General features: G+C 39.5%; 1 protein-coding gene across 9 annotated transcripts in view; it reads left to right on the forward strand.

Annotated features, from left to right (window-relative positions):
- Nucleotides 1–27,766, forward strand: part of NFIB (nuclear factor I B) — a 248,196-nt gene that overhangs the window by 132,092 nt on the left and 88,338 nt on the right. For all 9 annotated transcript variants that reach the window (XM_014611097.3, XM_006261055.4, XM_019483837.2 and 6 more), the window contains one exon: nucleotides 17,000–17,053. In XM_014611097.3, coding sequence (XP_014466583.1) covers nucleotides 17,000–17,053 — 54 coding nt within the window. The remainder of the gene's footprint in view (nucleotides 1–16,999; nucleotides 17,054–27,766) is intronic.

Consider the following 27,766-nt stretch of genomic DNA (forward strand, 5'->3'; position numbering starts at 1 on the left):
CCTCTCCAACAAAGATTTTCTTCTTTTACTTTCCTGAACAATGCTCCTCTTTACCTACACAACCTAAGGGATAAATATTTGATCAAATTGTCTCCATATACCTATACATTGTAATAGGGACCAGCCTTTTTTTCTGGTTCATATCATAGCTCAAGGTTCTTTGAGAGGTACCAGATGATTTTGGCATCTTCAAGGGCTCTGGAAGTTCCTTCGTAGCATCTGCTAGAGAAGGGATGTCAAATGTGCAGGCTGCCTGCCAGATCTGACCTGTGGAGCTGCGCAGTCCAGTCTTATAGTCTATTGTTAGGCTAGCAGAGGTCAAGCATAGTTAAGGATGTGGCCTGCTGCAGAATCTGGGGCCCTTGGGCTCCAGTAGATGTGGCCATTGGTGGCACCAGGTTGAGAAAGGGCTTATATGGGTCTGGTTGCTCTCCAGCTGCTGCCACTGCTGTGGCCCCAGCCCCTCAGCTGCCAGCCCCTGTTGCAGCTGTGTTGAAGCTGCTGCTCTTGCTGACAGCATGTGCCCCATGCTGGAGCTGCATGCCCCAGGTCATAGTTGGAGCCTGGAGCCCCACAGTTAGTGTCTTTCCTGGGGCACAAGGTGAGTCTTGCCTAACAAGGTAAAAACCCTGTGTTAGATTCTTAATAGGAATGGTGGGCTAGTCATGAAGAGATTAGTTTGTGAGAAGCCTGCGTTGATTTTTGCAGCAGTCTCAGGCCAGTTTAATGCATAAGGGTCACAGTGTTTCCTTTGAAATGCTTGAACTACAGACATTCTGTTTGTGTGTGTATGTACACACCCACGCACACACACACTTCCATATACCATTCTGAAACTTTTTTAGCTTGGAAAGCTAGAATACATTTTCCTTTAATAAAGATGTCTGTGTGGTAACTTGTAACTTCTAAGAAAATGCAGTTGTGTTACAAAAGCAGTCTGAGCGGGCTTCCCCCTGGATAGACTCTCCAATGTCATGGGCTCTATGCCCTCTGTGTCATCACCAGATGCCAACACAGCACAGAGAGAAGTGTAATCCATTATGTATAAAATATGGTGTGTGTAATTCATAGATCATTCCACACAAGAATGATCTATACATACTCTATTGTATTATATATCTGAAGCCAATTAAAACATTTTTGTCAAAAATAGCATTAGATAAAAATATGTTAAATTGTGAAATGTACCAGCAATCATGTCATGGTTTAGGTCAATAGATGGATTACTAATGAACTAAGCAAATATTTTGACTAAAAGTTGTACCTATTCTACTTGGCAGCATTCTGAAAGTTCACAGGATGTAAACTATTTTGTTATACATGTGCAGTAAGAAATTTGAAACTGCACAGTGATTTCATGAGCCTTCTTGTAGTGGTGGCCAAAAGTTGTTTCAGAATAAAACAGGAATAACATTTAAAGCTGAGCTGAAAATGTATGTCATGGTTGCCACAGCCCCTTAAACTTAAATGTACACAGCATTATGTATGGTAAAAACAAAACTTTATTAAAGGAGTTTTAAAAATATTCATTAGGTTTTGTACTCCTAAACATGTTTGCACCGAGTGGCAAAGTGATAACCTCACATTAATCTTTGAAAATCATCCCTTGCTGAAGTGTTCACTGAAGACTCCAGAGTAAGCTTGGAGTTTCTGTGGCTCTTTAAGAAACTAACATTTTAGTTGAATTGCTGCTAGTGTCTTCAGTGAATATGTTGTGTCGTGGCATACCTGCTGCTTTAAGGGATCTATGTCTAGAAGAATAACATTTTCAACACAGGGGCCCATTGAAGCAACTAGAAATTTTCTGACTGTTTTCCACAGATTTTGGTTCAGACGCATAATGCACAAATATGTTTTTCTCAGTTACATCACTGTCATTCATAGCCTAAAATATTGTCTTGAGTAGTAGAAAATATTTGATCTTTGTGGACTTATCACTGCTCTAAGGGCCAAAAATATCATCCAGTGATTGAACTGTTGGCCCTGTAAAAGTCAATGGCATCGACTTGTCTGGTACTAGGATTTCACCTCAAGCCTTTCATTTGAAATATTACACAAAAATTAGCAACATAATGGTTGGGGGAAGACGGTGTGTTAGTTCATCAAGGGTATATGCACTTTTGGCTCAAATAGATTTGTTGCTTTACTCAGGGACCTGAAGCAGCTTTCTGAGAGAGGTTTTTCACTGCCTTTCTCCTGCCTTTCATTTTCTGAAGAATCTATAATGAACACTCCCTTTATGCTACATACCTGAATATAAAAGATTTCTTAGTTTCCAAGAGCATGTTACAGAGTGTAGCAGAAATCCACAGATGGGTAAGATTAAGCGTTAATATCTCATCTCTTTCTACTGAATCTAGCAAGTTTTGGAAGGAAACTTCATTCTTTCACATTTATCCACGTATGGTAAAATACCTATGTAAATCTCTTCTTAAAGTACACGTCAAAGAGCTCACCAGTATTATGCGATATAGTAAGCATTTGTTTCAGGCCATGAAAAAACATATAAATCTTTTAACATTTTTTTCTAAATGTATCCCATGCAAAAATATATCTTGTAACATATCTGGAGAAAGTTGCTCTGTTTTCAAAAAGAGTAACATATGGTCCTTATAAATTGTATAAGAAATATTTTGAATAATAAGTGTTGTAATTTATCTTACATAAACAAATGAGGGAATTTAAATTAAAAATGTAAATCAGTGCATGGAACACAAAGCTGAAAAGTTAAGTTTGCTTATTGCTATTTTGGTTTTAATAAGTGTTTCTAGTTCCTAGAATTTCTTTCATCTAAAGGAAAACTGGATTTACTCCCAGTGCTCCACTTCTCAACTAGAGCAGTTTAAAAACGAAACAAGGTCTGAGTCAGTTAATTAATTTAAATGAGATTACAAATCAAAAACACATTACGTAATGTTGATTTAATTACCACTTTTTATTTACCTAATTAAAACACTCTGTAGAAAAGTTAACAATCATAACAATGACCAATTGGGTGACTTGGCAGCAGAAGGTTGAGCTGCTGCTAAAATAGGAGATGAACCTAGGAGTATGTCATGACCTTTGCATTTCTAAGCATTGTGTGTTATGTCTGTACTTCACAGTTATCCCAGGTGATTGGGACCAGGGACTGAACACCTGAATTAGCCCAGCCCATGAATAAACATTTCAGCAACAGAATTCCATGTTACTGGATTCTCAGTGTTTCTGCACTCTCATCACTGTCTCGGGGTCTGTGCGGTGCTTTAGGATTCTTACAGTTGTGTTGATTGCAGGAGATAGTCCATTCCTTTTTCTGGGAACCATGAGATGAGCATTGGAGGGGTATCAATATACAATTCATTTTGCCTGTGTCTTAACTAAAAAATTAGGTTTCAACCCAACTGAAAACAAAACCTGGGCTCTAACCTCTATCCCCAGCTGAACCTCCCAAATTTAAAGCACCCCAAAACTAGATCAGTAGTTTTCCTGTGGATGGCCTCATTAAAGATGTACCTATAGAGGTAATATCTATGATTTTGGGGATTGGGAAAACCTGTTTTCCATTTTTTCTTTTTCTTTTTTTTTTTTTACTTGTGATTGCTCCTGGCTTCCTTTTTAAGGCACACATTAGAACATTAATAAATCATTTTAAGGTTAGATGTATAGCACACCGGTTATAGTACCCTACTGGCCCCTGAAACAGTGTGTTCTTGCTAATTAAGTCTGCCTTTTGTGAATGTCCAAGCACATCTTCTCTCAGCTACCTCCAATCACTGCAATAAGAGTACTTAGTGTGACACTCAAGCCCATTTTTCTTCACGCAGTTTCCTTAAGTAGGGTCTTAAAGTAGGTAAACAAGCAGTAGATTGTAGATGGCAGAATGGAGATTTCATTCGGTGGCAGCTGTTTGATTTTCCAGGTGGCTGGTTTGACCTTTCAGATATTGAACACCCAGGTTCTTTAACAATGTACCATCTTACTTCATGGGTGTGGTGTTCAATATACACACATGAGTTTGGTAACTGTATAAGAATTTCCACAGACTGACCAACACTGACATTAGTTTGAATCCTTGTTAAGATGATTTTAGAATACAATGGACTTGAAAGCAGAATTACTTTCTGTAGCCTAGAGATGGTCCTTTCAGAACACAGTGAAGCTCTGTGACATAGTGTTGTATGCAGAATCATCATCAGCCACCACAAATGCTGTGGCTAAATGCCTGACTTGATTTTTCAGGCTATTAAATTTAGCGGTGTTCATGTGGGCACTACATTTACTTTAAACATTTAGGATCAGATCCTGATACATTTACTTTTTTTGGAAGTATTTAATTCCGTGGCAACCCCAATGAACTCAAAAGGATGACTTATGGAGTAAACTTATCAGAAGGAGTCCCTTAAAAAAGAAGGCAATAAGGCAGTGGAAAAGGGAGTCTTCATTGAAGTACGATGAAATTTCACTGAGTTACATGCTGACACCTCTTTTAGACAAGCCGGTCACCTTGCTTTTGCTAAGTGCAACTCCTCTCTCATGGTATAAATTGTATTGCATACAGCAGGCATTTAGACGTACCCAATAAAAAGCAAAATCAGTATTTCATAATATTTAGTCTGTTAACATTTTGCAATGAGAGCAGTTCCAGGTAATACGTGGCATATAAAAAATGAGAAAACAAAGCCTTTCCCACAGATTTACATTCTTATGCAAGACAAGGGAAGTATTTATACAGTTTTCGGTGATGTTTGTGGTGTAATTTTAATAAATATTTAATAGAATGGAAATAAAATGTAGTCCAAACTGTATAACCAGTAAGCAAACACTCCCATTGTCTGAACTGGTGAGGGCAGTGCACTTAAAATGAAAGCTGTACAATGATTTAAAGTCTTCACATATAGAACTAATAATTTATGTAATAACATGTTTTGGTTATGAAAATATAAGTTGCTAGAAATCACTGAGAATTTGTTAAACCCATCAATTGGTTTCTCATGGAGCTAAAGGTGTCATGGGATCTAGCGTGCGAATGTGGGATTGCACATTAGATCCCATCATGCCTTACTGCTGGTGCAGGGGTAGCCTGATTGCAGGCCCCCCCCCCGCATCACTAAGCTGCTGCAGCTGGGAGCCCCAGAACACCCCAGTTGAGGGTCTCCCAGCTATAGGGACACCCCACACACCCTGGGAGGCTTCCAGCCACAAGGGAGAACCTGCTACATGTGCAAATTAAAGCTCAATACCAACCAGCTATAAAATGAGTACACATTTTCGAGGTTTAATGTTATAGCTGGTTGGAGCTTTTTATTGCGTTATAGCTACTTTGCACATGTAGCTGGTGTCTAGGAAACTGTGCAATTAACCAGTTAATTGTGCAATACCTGTAACACGTAGTGGGGGCCTCTGAGTCAAATACAACACCTACTAGAAGGTTAGGATGCAGCAAAATTCGGAAAGGAATCATTAACAGTAGTCTTTAAATATAAGCTGTAGTTGGAATTAGCATTTTTTTTTTATTTAACCACAAGTAGGGTTTTTTGCTTTCATTGTTTTCTTGGTGTGTTTGCTTTTTTCCTATGCTTTTTTTTTTTTTGCCTGCTTTGTTCCCTCTCCCTTTGCTTCACCAACCCCTCCCCCCGCATTTCCTCTGTTCATAAGCCCTCCCTCTGTTCATTCCTGCCATCAGAGTGTTCGGAGCAGGCACATCTTTTACAGAAAGATAAGCAGTTACACTTGAAATGCCAGTTGTACTAATGCATTAGAGTTTGTAGTGGCACTGTAACACCAAAGGATGGTAACTGGGGATATGTAAGTACTTGTCCTGACTCAAAATATATGCTGTTGTACTGGCTCAGTCAGCTGTCGGGTTACTCCCTACTAGTAGACTGAGGCTTTAATAGAGTCAAAGTGGTTCTTGCATGATATCAAATCTACCTATTCAATTCACCTGCAATGTACTTGAAAAGCAAACAGTGGAATGTTATTTAAAAGCTGCTGAATATGTTTGAGAGACACACTCTCCATTCATCATAAAAATGATCAGTACATAAATAAAAAGAGTAAGACCTTGTTGATCTGATGGTGGAAACTGTTCATACTCTGTCATAGCCGTTGCATTTGAGAGAGTTGAGCAAGTTATGTTGCCTGTTCCTCTCAATGCATGCGTGAATGTTAGTGCAAGGCAGAGACATTTGAAAGACAAAGAAACTGAGCAGGTGCAAATAGACATCAGGCATCTGCTCTAGGGAAAGCCTAGGAAGTTGGGCCTAGAATAGATATAGGCACACTTACTCAGCGACAGTGTCAAGGGGCATTGTGGAGAGAACAGCATTGTTTGTACTAATACAGGGCATGTCTACACATGGTTCCATGGTTCTACGCATTAAGTTTAGTGCCTGTAATAACAGGTACTAACTGAATGCGCAGTAACTGGCACTACTGTGCAGTAGCATTGACACACGCCTTTTTAGTGATGCTAATGCGCAATAAACTAATTCTAGTGCACATTAGCGTGATAACATGTCTTTTGCTGTGATGTGCTAATGCGCAGTAGAATTAGTCCACTGCCCATGTAGTATCTTGTGTAGTTACTACTGTGGGCCTGGAGCACTAATGATTTACTTTGGCTAAATAACAATGGGTATTTTGTATTATTTTATTAAGTTGTATGGTGTAGTCATTGAAGGTAGACAAGGCATTCATGACACCTCTAGGCATTCATGACATACAGAGCAAATTCAGTCCTGTCTAGAGGTTTGTCATTTCTTTATTTGGGCTGCCGGTTACCGTCCTCTTGTTATTTTATTATTCTTTTAATTTATATCTGACTCTTCATGTACCATCTACAAATGAAGCAGGGACCTCCTATGGCAACTCCAAATTTAAGGTCTTTGTCCTGCAAATGTTTATGCATGTACTTAATTCTGTGTGTTTTAACTACAATGAGTTTATGCACAGATGTAAAGTTAAGGGTGTCCTTAAGTATTTGCAAGATGAGGGACTAAGTTTGAAAAAGTTTCAAATCTTGGCTGAAATGTAACTCCTCTGCCTGAGGGAGAAAGAGAGAATGTTTTCTTTTTCCTTGAAATGAGTCACATATGATGCTTTCAGTTACAGGATGTAAAGATAAAATGTATAGTTTTAAACATGTTTTTCTTAAATTGCTGTATCAAATGTGTTTTTCCTCAAGCACTAAGAACTACACACCAGTGCAAAAGACTTAGAATAAAAATGAGTACATTGGACAGTGTGGCATTGGACATAACTGTCCTTTTTTAAACCAGGTAGAACAAGAATAATCAGTAATTTCTTATTCCTGATTCCAATAAACTATTCAATTGAGGGAAGTGAGACTATAGCAGTGGGGAAGTAATGCTCATGTATTCCATCAAGGCAGGAAACTGGGGTGGAAAAGTGATATTTTATCTGAGCTGCATTTCTTCCCGCTGTCTTGTTGTGAGAAAGCTGTGCATTTCTTTTCTCTTGTCTTTTGGCCTCGACCTTTTCCAGCCCCCAAACCAGTGCAATGCAGGATGTGAACCTCATCTTTTGGCTTTATGGGTGTTTTGCTTTTCCTGCTGCTTTGGTCCTGTTTCATTTTTTCCTCCTTAGCGTTGGGAAAGGGAGGGCATCTTTCTGTTTACTAGTTGTTTCTCTAGCAGGTTTTTTCCTGCCTCATGAATCGGGGAATGATGATGTCTGAAAACACTTCTTTTCTATGGTAGGGAGGAGGGGTGCTTATGAATATTCTGCTCATTGCCTTCAGGCCCCACAGAGCCAGGTTCACTTACTTGGCATTTACCAAGAATTGCCAAGCCAAGAATGAGCTGTGCTCTAATCATCACATTTCACCATCAGATCAGAGTATGTGGGAACATTATTCTCACATTTCAGGGCTGAAGTTCCATGGGGAAACATATTGGTGTGCACCGCATCAACCCAACTTTGACTCTCATGTTTCCTATTTTCAATTGAAAGATAATTCCCAGATGAATATTGTCTTGAAATAGAATCTTATGGCTAAAGTCCTGACTCTTAAGAATTTAAATATATTCCTGGCATCCATATAAGAACAGTGATAGTGAATATAACAAAGATTGAGAAATATTAGGGATGATACAAATTCTACTGGAACAGGATTAAAGAGTGACCAGAGCTATCCAGAAACAAAATGTGTGGCTCAGCTGTTAAGGCAATGATTCCATCAACCATTGCCTTTTGAACCAATTTATTCTGGAGAAAAGCAAATAATACACTTCATGTATTTCTGAGGAGGACACAGGAGTTGCTCACAGGAAACACTGTAAGCGTAGTTGAGCCAAGAAGTAACAATAATGATAGTATAATTAACTTTGACATCAGTGGAGGAGAATCATTCCAAGGGGTAGTGCTGTGATACTGAACTTTAAGAGGGGTGAACTCCCTCCCTAAAACTGTTTCCATTATTAAGAAGCAACTGGAATGAAAACATTGCAAAATCACATCTGTAAAATTCACATAGAAGAGCTTTTTTGTGTGGATTCATACAAACACAAAAGGGTATTTGTTCATGAATGCATGTGTTTGCTTGGAATTGTTTGCTCTTCTTATGCATAAAATTATTTGGTGAGAAAATTGAACGTAAAATCAGTTACACAAGCAGTAATTCTAATTTATATCTTTCTCCATCAGTACCAATTTTGTAATCTAGGGTTCATGTAGTTTGCCAAATACAATGCTCTTGTTCAAATGAGGACAAGCAAAGATTTAATCTGTTTTAAAATGTACAGTGCCTGCTTAGTTTCTGGGCTTTCCCTTATGTGCTTCTCACATGCTCTTTTAGAAAACCAGTACTCCATGGAGTTTTTTCAAGCACTGTTTCTAAGATAAATTATTCAGTTGGAGAACAGGAATCATATCATGCACATGGTTCCCTTATACTGTGGTAAGACATTTGTCAGTGGAGATCAGCATTTTACACTCAGCACAGGTGTAAGAACTTGATCCAAAGACCATCACAGTCTAGGTGAAAGGCACTGGATACTCCAGCTCCATGTATGTTACATGAAGGGTTACACAGCCTGAGCTCCAAATTCAGAGTATGAAATTCTTGAAGCACTTGCCATTTATGAGAAATCACAGGAACAAACATACTATTTATACTCAAATACAAAATGAGGCTCTCCCCCCCTCCCCCCCCCCACTCAGCATGGGGAAAAAAGTCCTTCATCTTCTATTCACATAGAAGAAAACTGCATCACATATATTATGCATCTTTGAACTGCTGCTAAATGCAGCATGTGCTCAGTAATAGAAACCACCTATGAAGGTGATTAAATGCAGCCAACACTGAGCATAACTATAAAGTACATGGCCCATATTGGGCAAGTATGTGGATAGGAGCCTACTAAAAAAATAGGTTAATGGAACCCATCTGAGTAAGATACATGGTAGTGCCCATTGAGTGTAGTCCTTATCAGCACTGACTTTTTCAAGTCGCGGGGAGCCACTACATTGCAAACATTTTGACTTCCTCTTCACTCTCACAGCTGAGCTGTGCCTTTGTTTCCCATTTCAAATTATTCTTGTTTTTTACCATCCTTAAATGTCTGACAAGCATCACCAAATATGGCCCTAGAGAGGAGAGAGTTCACCCAGAAGCCCTCTATCACCCTCTTCTCAGCCTGGCACATATGATTAGTATAGCCTACCTCCATGAGGTGAAGCTGTCTTATGTTTCATCTGCATATACTTTTTGGAGGTTCCCAGGACTCATGACGAGAACACCCAGTTCTGGGACTGTGCATACATCAGACTGCCCATATGCCCACTCCTGTTGGTGGTGACAGGTTTCAGAATCTTGACCAGTGAAGCGGCCCTCTACAGGCACTTGACCAAACAGCAAGGGGCCCCAACAGTCCACTTCAAGTTCATCTCCTGCTTCCGGTATGCCCTATGGAGGGTTGTGAACCTACTCAAAAGCAGGCACTCAGACCCCACAATCAAAGACTGTATTAAAATGGGGCTGAGTGAAATCTACTGGTACTACAGAAAGACAAAAGAGCATGACAGGAAAAAGATGGCAGATATCATATGGAAAAGAGGGGACTGGCATAGACTTTTCAGGGGCAAACCCTGCAAAGACAACAGTGATGAGGGCAGCGATGACGACAAATATGACGATGAGTCAAACACTGGAATGGTGATGGGTGTGGGGGTGTGCAGGTACAAGGGAGCACGGTGTGAACTTTGTAACAGGACTAAAATAGTTTAACTGTTAAAGTGGGTTTTTTGGTCTGTCAAGTGAACCACAATGGTCACATGACAGGTTGTTAGAGCTACAGTTTTATATCTCTATATAGATATATAGATATACATATATCTATATATAGAGAGATTATATATATATATATATTTATATTTATATTCTCTCTCCCTATATATGTTATATATATATAACTATATTTTATATATAGAAATGAATATTTTTCAAAAAAAAGTTTGTATTATATAAAAAAGAAAAAAGTTTGTACTATATATAAGTAGGTCCCAAAGGTTTACTTAAAAGACTGTTTATAGAGTACCTGTACTAAAAGTTGCAGCTGTTTCAGAAAAGGTAAAATGTATCAATCTGGATGAACTAAGTCTATGGGTACTACATGCCAATGACTACAGCTGTTTTTTTCAAAATCAGTTTTTTCAGATTTGCTCCAGTTCCATGTGCTCAGATAGAGCAAGGTCTGACAATAAGCAATGGAAGTAGCTGCTGGGGGCAAATGCAGAGAGCAAGAGAGCAAGAGAAGCAGAGAGCAAAGTGGCTACCTGACCTCCCTAGATGTATGTTCCCTGCTATAGCAATAGCAGGGGGACAGATCTCCAATAATTAGAGTCTATACTTGGACAAATTTATAATTTTCCATATATAAAATCTAATTATTGGGAGCGTCATATTATAATAAGGGTTGTCTTATATATGAGTAAATTTGGCCTTTATAGAATCTAATGGTCAAAACACTGTAAAAGAATAAAGAATCACTAACAAAAAAGTCATACACTTTTTTTTTAGTTAACCACCTTTACCCTCGGATTGGGGACACTCCTTTATAATGTTATGCTATTGGCACTTTAGAAATATTTATTTAATAAAAAGTGTGTAGACTGAAAATGTCCATATTAGCAGAACTGTGACAGAGTAGGTGTAAAGGCAAACAGCACTGCAAGAACTGAAAAGAACTTTTGCCTCTTTCTGTGTATGAGTTAGTGAATGGGAACAGCAGGAGATTTTGAAGGTTATTTTCAGGTAGGGCTCAAAGTGAAGCAGTGTTTCAGTGTAAAATCTCTGTGAACCCCTACCTGCACCGTATGTGCTTTATATTTATGGTCATCTGCCACCCAATTAACACCTCATTTAGCCACACATCTGCAGTGCTTTTACCCTCCACCATTACTGTGTAAAACCATTAATCCTCTGTGTTAATCTTAATTTAAATGATCATAGAGCATTTTTTTCAGAGATTGAGAATAGATATTAAAACAACATTTGACTAAAAGCTAGATAGTGGACAGTATATATATTCGCTTTCACTTGTGGGAACAAGAAGTTCATGATCCGGCTCTTAAGGAAAGAGTTGTAGCACTACATTGAATAATTTTATGTATATTTTGCAAAATGAATCTAAAGTGTCTTATGGAATGGGTGAGTGTAAGACAAAGGAAGAACTACACTGTCATTTAAAGTCCTACTTCAAAAATATTTTAGGCAGTTCAGGAAGCCTTCCAAACACTTAAAACTACAGCCAGGAATACGGCAGACAAAAGGAACCTGCAATAATTATTAATCAGTTATAATGGCTTTTTTTGTTACTTATAAAGAACAATACTGTGTATCATGTTATTGGATTATTCAGGAAACTAATTTCTCTTCAGTGACATTACTGAACAGTCTAATTTCTCCTTGCCTAAACACTCTTTTTATCATTCAATCAAGATGTTAAAGAACCCTATGTTTCAGCTTAATTAAAGACTGTAAAAGTTGTCTTATCAACAGATAACATGCATAGAACTAGTTCTATGTATATATGGAGAACTAGCACATTAATGCTGAACATTAATACTTTTTTCATGTGAGCTTTTTCCATTGGTGAGACATGGAAAAATATAAACTTTTGAAAAAGCTGCTGATTCCCTCACTGATATCACACCACTTCTGTACTTAGTTGTTCCTCAGGGACCTTGCAGAGGACTGTTCATCAATCTTAAATCAAGGAGAGCTGCCTGGTGACAGGGCTAAATGTGGGGCATGTATGGTGTTCATTGTACCCAGGAGTTTTTTTTAGGAGAGTTAGAAGAGGTTCTAGGAGCAGCTTTGATCAAAACAGCTTCAGGGGTCCCAAGCTACTAAACGTTAAGGGATTGGCTGGTCAGCAAAACGTGTACCTACAGAATTTTGAGGCCATACCCTCTATTCCATTGGGGACTGAAGAATGCAGAAGTATCCTGTGTCAAGAAGCTAACAGAGATTTGTATACAGATTTTATAGTGTAGGGGAACCATTTCCTTTTTTATTGGTTATCTGGAATTTCATTTTATTTTTTGTAACATAAGGAAGATTTTAATGGACATCCACTTTCATAGATTCATAGATTGTAGAGTCGGAAGGGACCACAATGGATCATCGTGTCTGGCCCCCTGCCCCTGGCAGGAAAGAGGACCGAGGTCAGATGACCCCAACCAGATGACTATCTAGCCTCCTCTTGAAGACCTCCAAGCTAGGTGATAACACCACCTCTCTTGGAAGCCCATTCCAGATCCTGGCCACCCTTACTGTGAAAAATGTCTTCCTAATATCTAACCTAAATCCCCTCTCAACTAGTTTACACCCGTTATTCCTAGTCACTCCCTGGGGTGCCCTAGTAAACAGTGCTTCCCCTATTCCCCGTTAACCTCCCCTAATAAATTTATAGGCGGCCACAAGATCTCCCCTCAGCCGTCTCTTGTGAAGACTGAAGAGATTCAGTTCTCTCAACCTCTCCCCTTAGGGTCTATCACGAAGGCCACTAATCATGCGAGTGGCCCTCCTCTGGACCCTCTCGAGATTTCCCACATCCCTCTTGAAGTGTGGTGCCTAAAACTGGACACAGTACTCCAACTGCAGCCTGACCAGTGCCGCATAGAGGGGGAGCATCACCTCCTTTTGTTCTATTAGTCATACACCTGCTAATGCACGACAAGGTACGATTGGCCTTATTGATGGCCTTATTACACTGATGGCTCATGTTCATCTTGGAGTCAAGTTGACACTTGAATTTACAGTACTTTTACAGGGATTATGCATAATATTACAAAACAGAGAAGTTTCTCTTTGAAAGAGGTACTGTTTTGTAGAGCTTTTGCCATCTTGGTAGTGCTACAGACAGTTTGCATGGTGGTAAACTCACTTTTTGTAGTGTTACAAGGGTGTGTTTAGTGCTATAAGGATGTGTCTACATTAGACACTTTATTGCACATTAGAATAATGTAATGCACAGTTAAGCATCACCGTCTATATATGTGCAGCAAGTGCTGTTCAGTAGATTAATTTAAAGTGCCTTTTGCTAGTATCCACAGATACAGATGCTTTAAACCAATGGTACTTTAAACTGATTGCACTTTAAACCAATGTGCCAAAATGCACGTGTAGATGCTGACTGGGAGCAAATTGCTCCCGGTTAGCCTAGGCAACGGGGGTCCACAGTAGGATGGGGGGAAGCTGTCCTAGCTCGGGAGTGTGAGAGGAGAGATCAGGGGGAAATTAGGGCTCGCCCTGGGGGCAGGGAGAGATGTCTCGGTTCAGCGGGTAGTTCTCTGTCCACCCTATGCAGTTTGGGGCCAGCCCTGATCTGTATGGGGCAGGGGAGAGCTGCCTTAGCTCTCTCAAGCTGTCTTGGATTGCAAGGATCTGCTGCTGAGCTGAGACAGATCCCCCTGCTCCTGGGGACTCAGCGCCAGCTCTGATCTTCCTGTGGCTGGCAGGGAGCACCCACCCAGCTGGGACAGCTTCCTCCCCTCCCACCTCATGCAGATTGGGGCCGACACCTGGGGGAGCCTGGAGCTGACACCATGGGGGCAGAGCAGGGGAGGAGCAGCCCTGGACTGGGCTGTTCCTCAAGTGCAGTTTGTTCCCAAAGCTGGTGCACGTGTAGACATGCACCTGGGACCACTTTAATGAGCTTGAATTTTCTGCCAACAAAATTCAAGTGCATTAATTGAATGTGTAGACACGCCCTAACTATAACAATTGTCCATGGCAACAAACTTCAGGCAGCTCCCAGAACTTTTTAATGACATATTCTAGTGGTATTTTTCAGGTAATTGAGTCATGTGGTATAGCAGTATAGGATCTTTCAGAGCTTCAGCACATGTGTTAGACCTTTACATTTACTTCTTCAGAGTTTGTGGAGCTCTTCCTTTATATTTTCTTCTGTAAGGCCAGTTCTTTATCAAATATTGTAGATCCAGCATAGAGTCATATGTATCCAACCATGCTTTCAAAGTGGACAGCAAATAGCAACAAATGTTAATGAGGCCTTATATAGAGGCAGAGAAAAAGCTAATTTATTAGCAACTCATAATGCATTAAGACCTGTGGTGTTTACAAGGAAATGTGATGGGGATTGAGGAATAAAAAGATGTTTCACTGAGGCTCCTCTTCTTTACTTTTGTTGTTGTTGTTGCTATTTTAGTCTACTTTTAGAATAAGAACGGTGTTTCAATTTGAAATAATGAAGCTGCCTAACCAAAAAATTAAAGTGGCCAAGAAAGGCCCTGCATTTTTTAAAACATAGGGTAGGGCAAAAGGTTTTAGTTTCAAATCCCATGCCTATCCCATATCATCTGATAAGTAGGAAGAAGGGATGTCCAACATGAGGAGTGGAGTGGGCAAGTAAGGAAACAAATCTTTTTTAGTGTTTATCCCATTAGTTGTCCAGACTAATAATTTTATTTGGAAAGGCAGAACAAAATTGAAGTGGACTGTCATCTCCTGTATTGTTACTGTGCAGATGGAGTCAGTCCCCAGGAGCATGGAGGAGAGTGTCCCGAGTACTAAATAGACTAATGGTGAACAGGGGTGTGTGTGGTGGTAGCAGCCCTGACAGAGAAGCAAATTTAACCCTCCTTCCCCCAAATATAAATGTTAGCACCCATGTTTACATTAGCTGTGATGAAATTCTAAGGTTCATCAACCTTCTTGTTTCAAAATATGTTTGATTGCTTGTTAGTGTAAATTCCATAAAGAAATTCCTCCCCTTTCTGCTGCCTCTTATGTATTATTTAACATTTAGATGCAGAAATATGTTTTTTTCCGCAAGGATCTTGTGTTGGTTGTTCAACCATGTCAAAGGCAAGATCTGCTCTGGTATAGCAATTTCTGTGTTCCCATGGCATATACATTTGGTTTATGCTATACTCTGGTTTCTCTTCAGATCGCATAAATCTTTCGCCTTTTACATTTGGGTCTCTGCTTCCATTGGGCAGTGCTGCATCCAATGGTAAATATATTCTTATTCCAATTATGATACTACTGGATTTTTAGATCCACATGTGCACAACTGAAAATCATAGAAAAGCTTTAACTTGAATTAAACAAAAAGGAACAAAAATTGTTGTCTTTAGTTTTTTACTTTCCTCATCTTTAAGATTTCTGTACATGTTTTATTTTGTAAGTAATATTTTCTGGTAGTACTTTCTTCCTGCTGTAGAGCCATGGAACAGAGTGCTCTTAACAGAGATACCATGCCTATATATATGTCTAGGGAAGGTATATGACTTTATACAGAGTGCTCTTAACGAGATACCATGTCTATATATATGTCTAGGGAAGGTATATGACTTTATTGATGTAGGAGTGAAAAAAGAGTTTAGTGTAAGCTATATTAACATCAAATTGGATTCTCCCCTTGATGTAACTTCTGCAGGGTTCTTTCTGTCAGTTGCCGTATGTTTCATTTATTCTATTACACGAAGGCATATACGCAAAGAACAGGAGCACAGGAGTTGTACTAATTCAAGTCAGCCCATTAGTTATCAGTGGAGCATTTTGCCTCCGGTAGTGGCCAATGGTTAATGCTTTAAAGCAGTGGTTTTCAAACTTTATGAGCTGAGCCCTGCTTTGAGTTACAATTTTTTTCGTGACTCCCACCCCCCTCACCCCAGAGGAGCAGCACAGCCAGGCATAGGGCGCCCTTTCTAGCAGCTGCTACAGCTCAGCTCTGCTTGGCTTGGCTCGTTGGGGCAGGCTTCACCCACTGAGGCTCCAGTGCCTCCTGCCTTGGCCCTGTTGTAGCTCTAGGCTGCACGCCCACTGCACCAGCCTCCTGGAGGCGCAGCAGCCTGCCAACAGAGCCTGCTCAGGGCTCCCTGCCCCTGCGTTCCCCCCTCTCCCCCACAGCTGCAGTGGCACTGGCTCCTTGCAAACTTTTCCCCCCCCCAAGCGTTCCTTCTCACCTCGTACCCCACAGTTTGAAAACTGCTGCTTTAAAGGAAGGAACAGGAAAAACAGGAATGATCATACCAGACCACTGCAGGGGGCCAGTTAGTCCAGTTTCTGTCGTTTCTGCTTTAGAATGTATAAAACCTGCTATAATGTTGAAAATGTGGGAGAATGGGAGGATATACCTTTCTCACTTCTGCAGGTATGTTTAGACTCTGACAAGTGTCTGGAGAACACATCCTCGTCCAGTTTTGTATCACCTTTCTTTGAGATTCTGATTTGCTCCCAAAATAATAATTTGCTCCTTATTATAATGTTTGGGGTTTTCCTTTTCTTCTCTTCCTGGTTACTATCCAGTGGCTCTCCCGTTAATATTGGTTTTCACACACTGTATGAAATGACATGTATGCAGTTGCCTGTATGTTTGGACATTAATGGCTTTATGTACAAAGGCAGGGAAATTATCTTTAGTATTAAAACTAATACTTAATTTTTTGTTTAAAAAAAGCCTTCTAGGGATTGTGAGATACTTTAAAAACAAATTAATAAAACATCTCTTTGATTTCTTTATAGATTCTGGACAATCAGGAAGTCCAAGCCACAGTGATCCTGCCAAGAATCCACCAGGTAAATATGAGTTCCAGGACATGTGCAATCTAACATTGTTTGAGAACAAAGCTACTACTGTTAATAGTTAAAGACAGCATAAATGGTCAGCAACCTATTTTGCACTGGTAAGTACATATAATCAGGACAAGTTTTGGCTATATTTGCTCTTCTGGACTAGCAAATGCCTCAATTGCAGTTTCATCAGGATTCCTTAAAAAAATCACTGGATTTTTTTTCTTTCTGTTGTTACTTAAAAATTAATAAATGGGGGATAGGCAGAGGACAGTAGGCATCATCCTGAATTGCATTTCTCTGATAAAGGGTTCCACATACTTCAGTTATTTTACGAAGGACAATTAAATTTTCTATCTTTCATTTGTGACCAAGAGTATAAGGTTGTTCTGCCCTGTAATTTTTCTTTATGCTCACTTTGTTAAATGTATACATATTCACTTTTATAAAAATTGTCAACTCCTCCATTGTTTTAAAGGTCCATTAAAATAAAGAAGCAAGAAAGAATCAAAATCAAATTTTATGTTCCACCTTGTTTAGACCAAGCACTCTTTATATTTGTATCTTGTCATGTAATCATTCATATAACCAGCTAGTACAGCTCTACTAATATCTTGTTGATTTGTTTTAAATCTGAAAACTTGCTGGTGAATTTAACTTGATGTAATTTTTCACAGGCTAAAATGAACAAGTTATATTAGGGGCTATTTTATATTACCATTTTTCCTTAGTGGGTTATGAGTGAGTAACTCTGCAAGTAAAGTGTGTCATATCCTCCCATTTTAGCACTTAAAAAGTGTCTCTATCTGCACTGAATTTAAGGCTAACTCCATCTAATTATTTCTCTAATAAATAAGTGAATCATACCATCAAACTAACCAAGAGTTTATTGGACAAGGCTGATCTGTTAATCTGCAGAGATATTTCCTGTTCAAAGATTAGGAGAAACAATCTACATTGCAATCATAAAATGATTTACTACCCACTGTAATTAAAAATATTCTTCAAGCATGTCACAATATGCCCCATTGTAGATTTCGTATTTGTGAATATGCAAAAGAGGAGAAACCCCGTTGACTTGTCATATAATGTGAAAAATCATATTGTTATATAACCTACATGGTTACAAGCAGGTTGTAAATACTTTTTAAAGATATGAAGATGAGTAACTCTATGGCATGTCTTTTGGGGACACTATTTTTGGTCTGATTTTTCTTCCTGAAGATATTGTTATTTTACATTAAAGAAACCTCATTATAGTTTTCCTCCAAATTTGTGGATTAGCCGACTTGTTTTAAATTTATTTTAGTTGTGATATGATGGAAATTATATCACGTAGTTCTTTTAAAAATGCACAGGCAACAAGAAGAAAACAACTTCAAAATGCAACAGCCTAGAAAGTTCTTCCAAATCCTCCATTTTGCTTTCCTAGAAGATAGTTAAGCTTTTGCCAAAACTGAAATGTTGGGCCTTACTATAACCTTTTAGTTTAGTCGCTATTAAAATGTTAATGAGCCATTTTGAAGGTTCCAGAATCAATCCAAATATAAGCATGGTATCTGGTAAAGTTTGCAAGATCGAACCTGAGCCAGATCCTGTGTCTGTGCAGGACCCAGTGTAAGTTCTGCCCCTTAATGTTCTATTTTTGTTTTTTTCAAATGACATTAAATAAATTGGGAATGGAGTTGGCTCTTGTTTTCATGTTGTAGGAGATACAGATCTGCATTCTTTTAGCATTCAGGAATAAATCCACCACTAAGCCTTTTTACAATCCGTGGTGAACTTCCTTTTCGAAGCAGCAAGAGGAAGCAGCCTTGTTGTCACATTCAGAAGAAGTATAGGGCAGGAGGAAGACAAGTGCTGTAGGTTACCCAATTTCTGCCCCAGTTTGGGGCAAAATTAGGTACCCTTTGACACTTGATCTATGGAATCACAGCTGTCCAGGAAGTAAAAAAGCAAGGAGGGAAATCTGTGGTTGGTTTCACTGTGAAACTGCTTGATTGAAATTTGATCATAACACTTTCTTCCTGCTGTAGAGCCATGGTTGGCATAATTGTTCTTTTTATCTGCTGCCAGGAAAGGACAGAAAATGGAAGCAATGTCTTGCCTCACTCAAAACCCTTCCTCTGACTAGGTTGGGGTATTATTTTCCATTTGTTAATACTTGAACCTTTGGCATCTCATAATTTTCCCAAGTGGTCTTAGGTAGAAGTTAAAAGAGGAGAGACAAAAGTATTGAGAGGAGTAGGACTCTGCAAGATAGAGAGTTATAAGGATGTGCAAAGTAACAGGAATACAGTGAAATAACTTTGGGATTTCCCTGTCAAGAATGACTAGTATTCTTTTCTGTCTTATTAACCTCATATGTTATCAGCACCTTGTAGTCACTGTTGTAAAGGCATAAGCATATTAGTTTAGAGGTTTGTTTTCTGTCCAAGCAGGTCAACCAGCAGTGCCAGAAGGCCCATTCCTATGTCATGTTTGATCTGATGCCTAGGTATTAAGGAGCCAGGACATTGGCAAGGGATAGGTGCTGCTAACATTTGAATGCTACTGCTTTCGTAATGACTCTGCCAAGGAAAAGGAGGTTGGAAAATGAGTGGTAGCTGGCGAGGTTGTTGGTGTTAAGAGTGGTTATTTCTAGGTTTGGCTAGACTGCTGCATTCTTTGGGGTGTCTGGTAATTTGCCTTCTTAACCAAGGCGGGAGTGCAACACCACATGCCAAACAAAAGAATATTAAGTGCACTTGCTTGAATTCCTAAAAATACACTATATTTTTTGATAGTATAAAACAGGGTCAAGATTGTGTAGATTGCAGTGGGAGTGGCATATCGTTTTTGTAGCAGGATCCAGGGGTATCCACTTCCAAATTTTATTTTTTCAGTGCCTTTCACCTGATATACTGCAGAAGCACTAGACTTGCTTTTCTCCTTGTGAGCCTAATTTTAAAGGTCACATCTCTGTAGGGACACTGTTGTAGCCTAAAGTCCACTGTAGTCTGCAGCATTATTAAAACCACTGGCCATGCTCTTTTTCTATCTCTGTATTGGATCTGCAGCCTCTTACAACCTTGGAAAAGTGACCCAAACACTAACCAGTGGTAGAGTATGTACTATCGCAATACCTCAAAAGACAGGGGAGAGAGAAGGTATGTATTACGGAGAATGGACATGATTAATCATTAAGTTTTCGTTAAGAATTTTTTAAATGGAGTAAAACTTTGAATACAGTTATGACAGTTTACAGACTGTTGGTATAAAGACTAACCATGACAATTCCCCTGTTTAATTACAATATCCAGTCTGGCTAACTGTGTAGTAAAGACTTCTCTGGCTTTTTTGTTTCTTTATTACTTCTCTGGCTTCTTTGTTTCTTTATTACTTTCTGGTGCCTGAGGTAAATTGTTAATTTTTTACTTGGCTTTTTTTAACATCTGCAGTGTGCCAAAAGTAATCATTTGAATACTGTTATCAATATTATTATATGTCTAATTTTTGCTAGGGTGTTCAGAAATATGAGTTGTTTTAAAAATGTTAAATTTAAAGAAATAAAACAATAGCTAGCAGTATTGATATAGTAAAATAACAAAGTAATGTATTCCTTTCTTCTAAATTCTGAGACATATTGAAGTGTGATCAAACGTAGAATCATATATACATTTTCAGGAGTCAATTGATATGGAAGCTATAGGGAAAACTAGGACAAGCTGGCAATGGATGACACTTTCTAGGTGTATTGGTACTTGTTGGGTAAATCTTTGGGTAGGGGTGGGTTGCAGATAGTTCCATGTTTCAGAACTGTTCTTGTTCAGCATTGAGATAAAACCATGACCTTTTAAAAAACAAGAAAGGGAGGGGGGGAGGGAAGAGGGAGAGTAGTCACTAAGGAAGTGAAAGACCCAAGTTTAAGTCCTTACTCCATTTTGGGCAGAAAAAGTGCTAGAGTTGGATCTCCTACATCATAGATGGGAATTCCCTCACTACTGAGATATAGTCATTTCCTATTTCTTTGTATGAATCCTGTGCCACTTTATATGAGCATTTAAATATTAACTAGGCTGGAGAAAAAAAGACTGACATTATTAGGTTGGTAATTTGGGCACTCATCCAAATCAAAGACAGACCCAGGGTCAAGTTCTTGTGCCAGTGGATATTTAGGAATGCAAACTGGAATGGTTTTACTAGGAAAAGTTGAGAGACACCCATCCCAGAATAGCTCACAGCTTGGCTGCCATGATGCTTACTCAGGAGACCCAGATTCAAGCTCCTGATCTGCAGAGGTGTAACAACATTGCTGGGTGCCCAGGGCACTGCCACACACAGGGGCAGTGGTGATTTCTAATTGCTGCCATCATCAACGCAATCATGTGACTACAGCATCAGACATTTTCTTCTGTTCCCCCCCCCCCCCCGCCACCCCTTCCAAGGCAGCTGCCGCAGTCACCCTGTCATAATTATACCTGATTTGAATCAGGCAGGTTAGGAGGGTAGTTGATTTCTCTAGCCACTGGGCTCTTTGCTGTTCTGCAGTGGCTCTCATTTTTACCAGAACTTATATCCTGGGTCTGAGAATTTTTTCCTAATGAATGTTTCACCAAATCAGCATCTTTTGAGGAGGGAAAAAAAGATTGTTTATAAAGAAGTTTCCAATCAGCTATACTTCAGCTTGTGCAAATATCCTTTCTGGCTGTACAGCACTGGAGGTTTTCTGAGTACTTTTGTGGATTTGGCATCCCTGGGGAATATGTTCCCTCAGATTGGACCCTAGACATTTTCAAGTAATTCTCCAATACTAGCCTTTGGGAAAAAAGCAACTGGTCATTTCATTGTTTAAACATCGACTTTCAAAATGAATCTTTAAACAGTAGCAGGTGGTCTCAACCTTTATGCTCTTTTGAAAATGTAATAAGTGAATTTCCTTGAGTTCTGTGTGACTTGGAGCACAGATGGTTTCATTATTTTATTGTATTGCAAGTTACCCTCTTGTGGATGGAGAATTAACCCTCTAATTAATAGTAATTGGAGTGCTGTTTCGTTCTAAAACTCCCCTGCCTCATCACTGTAAGCAGCTTTTCTTGAGCAAGTAATGATGCCATAGCAGTAGTTTTGGGATTTGGGAGGAACTCTATTGAAACAAATATAAATTTTTATTTTGGCTTTATCAATTTGGAGTGGGTGTTTTAAAATGCATGTGTGTTAAAATGGTTTTTTCTTGCATTCCTGTGACTGTACCATCTCTGACTGTGATCTTCAGGGAAAATAACATTAGGTGTGATCAGGGTCTGATTTTCTGTGGAATTGTCCCTTCCCAGAATGCGACAAAAAGTTGAGAAGATGATTGATATTCTACCCTTTGATTTTGTCAGTATTGAGCTAGTGTTCATGGGAAGGAAATGAGAGGGGGGAAGGGTTTTCATTTGGAAGTGGGAAAGTCTAACAGGCTGCAGTCTTCCTAGATTCTTTGGCACCTTTCAAAAGAACAGAAGTTTTAGCCCTTGCATTCTGGTTAAATCCCAGTTTGTTTGGCTAAGAGTCTTCCTGTATTATCAGTTGGTTATAGTATTCTTTACTTCCTAATTTCGTCTGTGGTGTTCCTGCATGTTGTAAAATTGTTACTTATTTTTGTGCTAGATGTGGCCACATATCAATTGTAGGTGAGGTGGTTCCTAGTCCTATACATATAGAGGCAGAACTTTTCAAAAATAGCTATCCAAAGTTGCACCTGTAAGTCCTCGCTTAGGCAATGAATCCACAGTCTCATTTTCTAATGTTCTAAACATCCAGGTCCTACTGAACCATTTAAAAAATTTGGCTCTAACTATAAACACTTGTCCTTTGGGACAGAAGATGCTATATACATAAGTTTATTTGTTGTTGTGTTATTGCTGTGGCTTCACAGCAACTAATCTGATAGATGGCAGTGCCCCACAGTCAGTTAAACTGGCATTTTTGCTTCTTAGAATTACTCTAGCATATTAGAGTATTTTTGTTGTTTTGGTTAGCATTGACTAACAGAAACAAAAGATATTATTTTATTTTTAATGAGAACAGACACTTTTTTAGGTCCCAGCTACACTTAAGATACAATCTAGTTGAGGATCACATTACAACATGGTTATTTCTTGACCTGGTTACAACACAGTTGCAATTTGCTGTTAAAACCTTAACCATGTAATAAGGTCAGGGACAACCATGTTGTAACCAAATTCCCAGACTCAGTTATATTTGTAATATAGACATGTCCTTAGTTCATTATCATTAATGAAATCTGCATCACAATGTGGCTAATTTCCCTGCCTTTAACTCTCTCTTGAGAAGTTCAGATGTCTTACAAACTTCTTAATGTTATGTTACAATTTTGACGATATCGTCTTCAAAAACACTAAATAATACCAGAATTGGAAATTGGCCATGTGTTATATTAAGTTGCTTACTATTTGTGTGTCACTGTTAGTCTTTGGACCATCCTTAATGTCTATGAAGAGTACTGACTTTCACCAGTAATCCCATTGAAATCAAGGAGCTATTTAGTGAAGTAAGATACTGTTCAGAGTAGTTTGATATTCTCTTGGAAAAGAAGTAATGAAAGCCAAATACTTTTTAAAATTATGAGTTAAATAGAAAGACCTGTTAGACTATCTAAATTATTATCTGAATCCATGCTGGTCTTCCTGAAATATGCTTTCTCTTTTTATGTCTTGTCCCAAAGACTGGGGCTTCCATCATTTCCCTTCAGAGTCACTGTAGCTGAAACTATCTCACTACAAGGAAGTTTTCATGATATTAGCTTGTATTTTCTCTTTTTAAAGCTATGAAAAACAAAAATATATAAAGACCCATATATCATTAAAAAAACTTTTAAAATATTGATTGTATCCTAATGGTACTTTATAAATGGTTCAGAATCAGAAGTATGTTAATAAAAAAAATAAGGTATTTCATGGTACCAGGAAGCAATTTTAGACTTAGGCAATATACAACAGAGCATAAACAGGCCTTCTATTCATAAAAGTATAATCAAATCAAAAGACACTAAAAGGTTTGGTTAAAGATTTTTGTAAAGCTAGACATCACAGTTAAGCTTTTAAGTAACTTGAGAACTAGGCCAGCACCTTACAGGGTAGTGCAAAACTGACAGATTTTTTCAGTAGATTTGTCTAAGAAACGTTTTGATTTTTAAAGCTTAAATTTTTAAAGTTGAAATAATAGCAACTCTTGGGTGCATGTGAAGATGAAGGAAGAAGTATAAACACTTTGAACACAAATTGTGTTTTTACAGCGTTAGAGAAAGCTCCTAAAAGATATGTTAGGACAGCTTGCTTAGAATTGGTCACTCTGACTAGGTACAGATATTCAAAAAGCCTAAGGCAGAATCAATCTAAGATATGCAATTTTCTGTAAGTGGCATAATATAGATCGGTAATGAACAAAACACACATTCACCCTTTGAGGGGTGGGGAGGGGAGGGGACAAATCTTAGACCAGGTTCCGCCATTTTTAAACTAGTCTATGTGTGCTGAACTTCTGTCCTGTTACGGCTATAGACAGATTTCCAACTGCTTATACTGGTAAAAGTGTAATGTCTGTACCTGGCCTCTAAGGCTAGCCCTTTTCCTATTATCCATAATGGCACTAGTCTGATAATTGTAGTATTAAGTTTGGAAAAACTATTCCTTACGAATATCTTCTACACAGAACAAGGTAAGAAGAGAAGTTGGGTGTTCCACACCTATAAAAGTGAAAAATATTAAATGGAAAGAAAAATTAGTCAGGGAACTTCTGGAGGGACTGGACATGTTTAAATCAGCTGGTCCTGACGATCTCCACCCCAGAGTGCTGAGGGAATTAGCAGAGGTCATTGCGGGATCCCTGGCACGGCTTTACAAGCACTCGTGGTGCTCTGGTGTGGTGCCAGAGGACTGGAAAAGGGCCAATGTGGTTCCCATTTTCAAAAAAGGGAGGAAGGAGGACCCAGGAAACTATAGGTCAGTTAGTCTTACCTCGATCCTGGGTAAGCTTTTTGAGAGAATTATACTGGAGTGTGTCTACGAGGGGCTAGCAGGGGAGATTATGCTTAGGGGCAACCAATATGGGTTCATTAGAGGCAGGTCCTGCCAGACCAACTTGGTGGCCTTCTATGAGCAGGTCACAAAATCCTTAGATGCAGGGGTAGCAGTGGACGTAGTCTTTCTGGACTTTAGGAAGGCCTTCGACACTCTCTTTCATCCCATTCTCATTAAAAAACTAGGGGACTGTGGCGTCAACACCTACACAGTCAAATGGGTCGCTAACTGGCTGGAGGGCCACACCCAGAGAGTGGTGATGGATGGGTCATTTTTGACCTGGAGGGATGTGGGCAGTGGGGTTCCTCAGGCCTTGGTCCTCAGGCCTGCACTGTTCAACATCTTCATCAGTGACTTGGATGAGGGGGTAGAAAGCACCCTGTTCAAATTCGCAGATGACACTAAGATGTGAGGGGAAGTGGGCATGCTAGAAGGGAGGAATAGGCTGCAAGCGGACCTAGAGAGGTTACAGGGGTCGGCAGATGAGAATTGAATGGGTTCAACATTGACAAGTGCAAGGTGCTGCACCTGGGGGGGAAGAACCAGCAGCAGACCTACAGGCTGGGGAACTCCCTTCTCGTAAGTGCAGAGGCAGAAAAGGATCTTGGAGTCATTATTGATGCCAAAATGAACATGGGCCGACAGTATGGGGATGCGGTTAGGAAGGCCAACCACACCTTGTCATGCATCCACAGATGCATCTTGAGCAGGTCCAAGGAGGTGATCCTCCCCCTCTATGCGACACTGGTCAGGCCCCAGTTGTAGTACTGTGTCCAGTTCTGGGCGCCGCACTTCAGGAGGGATGTGGACAACATGGAGAGGGTCCAGAGGAGGGCCACTTGCATGATCGGGGGCAGCAGGGCAGGCCCTACGAGGAGAGGCTAAGGGACCTGAACCTGTTCAGCCTCCACAAGAGAAGGCTGAGGGGGGATCTAGTGGCCATTTACAAACTAGTTAGAAGGGACCAGCAGGCATTGGGGGAGTCCCTGTTCCCTCGAGCACTCCCAGGAGTGACGAGAAATAACGGTCACAAGCTGGCAGATGGTAGATTTAGACTAGATACCAGGAGGCGCTAATTCACAGTCAGGGCGGCTAGGATCTGGAACCAACTTCCAAGTGAAGTGGTGCTGGCTCTTACCCTGGGGGTCTTTAAGAGGAGCCTGGATGAACACCTTGCTGGGGTCGTTTGACCCCAGTGCTCTTTCCTGACATGGCAGGGGGTCGGACTTAATGATCTCTCAAGGTCCCTTCCGACCCTACCAACTATGAAACTATGAAAAAAAATCCAGCAAGTTGGTTCATAGCTATGAAACCATCCTTTTTGACTGACCCACAAATTACAGCAAATTACAGCAAATTGACAGGAAATTACATTGTTCAGTTTCTGATAGGCAGATTCTTATTCTCCCCTGAGTTGAGTTAAAAAAATGAAGTAATAGTGATAATTAATTAAAAGTATCCCAGAGTACGTTATCTCTCAAGCAAAATTGCATTCAATAGGTGGCCATGGTACATGCATGTATTAAGTTTAAACAACGAAGACATGTATTACTATGGCCAACACGAAAGAGCAAATTCTTTGAGGAGAAATGGGGAGGTGTTATGGTAATAAAGTATTGTAAAGTGCCCTAGGTTCTGTACTGGAGCAATTCAGAAACTAATAACAAGAATGTTAATTTAAATATCTCTAATATTTTAATGCAGACTGTGCATTAGGGATTACTTAATCTAAAAAACCATACTGTACAGAATATTACTGTGTATCTTTTTTCTACACAAAGGATAATAATGGAAATATGAACATTAAGTGCTATTCTGTAGAGAGATCAGGATTCCCAGATGAAAAGCAGTGTCTCACATCATTAAAATCACATGTTCTACAATGCTCAACTGCTACATATAGCATCTCACGGCTTATCTTTTATCATGCTTACAGTGCCTACTTCTGCAACAAATTACAGCAGTTAAAGAACGCAAAACATTTTTCTACCTCACGGCTGGAAGCCAAGAATTGTTCTATAAAATATTCACTGTGGACTTACTTCTTAACTAGTTAAAATCACTAAACTCTACTGGTGCCGGAACTAAACATACTGTGTTTATTTTTCTGTACTCAAAGGCACCATTGGAATCTTGTATCTGAGAACATAATGCTCAAAATGAAGTATCCAACCCAAGTTAGCAAAAGGCGCATAAAATAAAATGTTTAGTATTCTTATATTTTAGCCCCACGTTTCTGACAATATGTCATATTAGACAGAGAAATATAAGTGTCTCCATAAGTTGATTTGGATAGTTTATATCTATCTTGCTAGTCTTTATAAATGCCAGGCAAAGTGTGTGTTTGTGTGTGTGTGTGTGTGTGTGTGTGTGTGTGTGTGAGAGAGAGAGAGAGAGAGAGAGAGAGCGTGCACCTCCCCTTCCCCCCCACATATAATTATTTTTAGTTTGCCTTGGCAGGGCTTAAAAAGCTTACAGAAGAGAAAGCGTGCTAGCTAGGAAAGATAGCTAGGTCACCAATATGTATTTCAAGGAACAGACTTGCATCTTTATCCAAAACTGCATGCTGAGTGATGGATGTCAGTGTCACAGTTATTTCCCAGCTCCTGCCTTACTGCCACAATCTGCTATTGCCCTTTACTGGGGTAGATTAGTT

Source organism: Alligator mississippiensis, chromosome 3 (assembly GCF_030867095.1).
Source record: "Alligator mississippiensis isolate rAllMis1 chromosome 3, rAllMis1, whole genome shotgun sequence".
In the NCBI taxonomy this organism is placed as follows: Eukaryota; Metazoa; Chordata; order Crocodylia; family Alligatoridae; genus Alligator; species Alligator mississippiensis.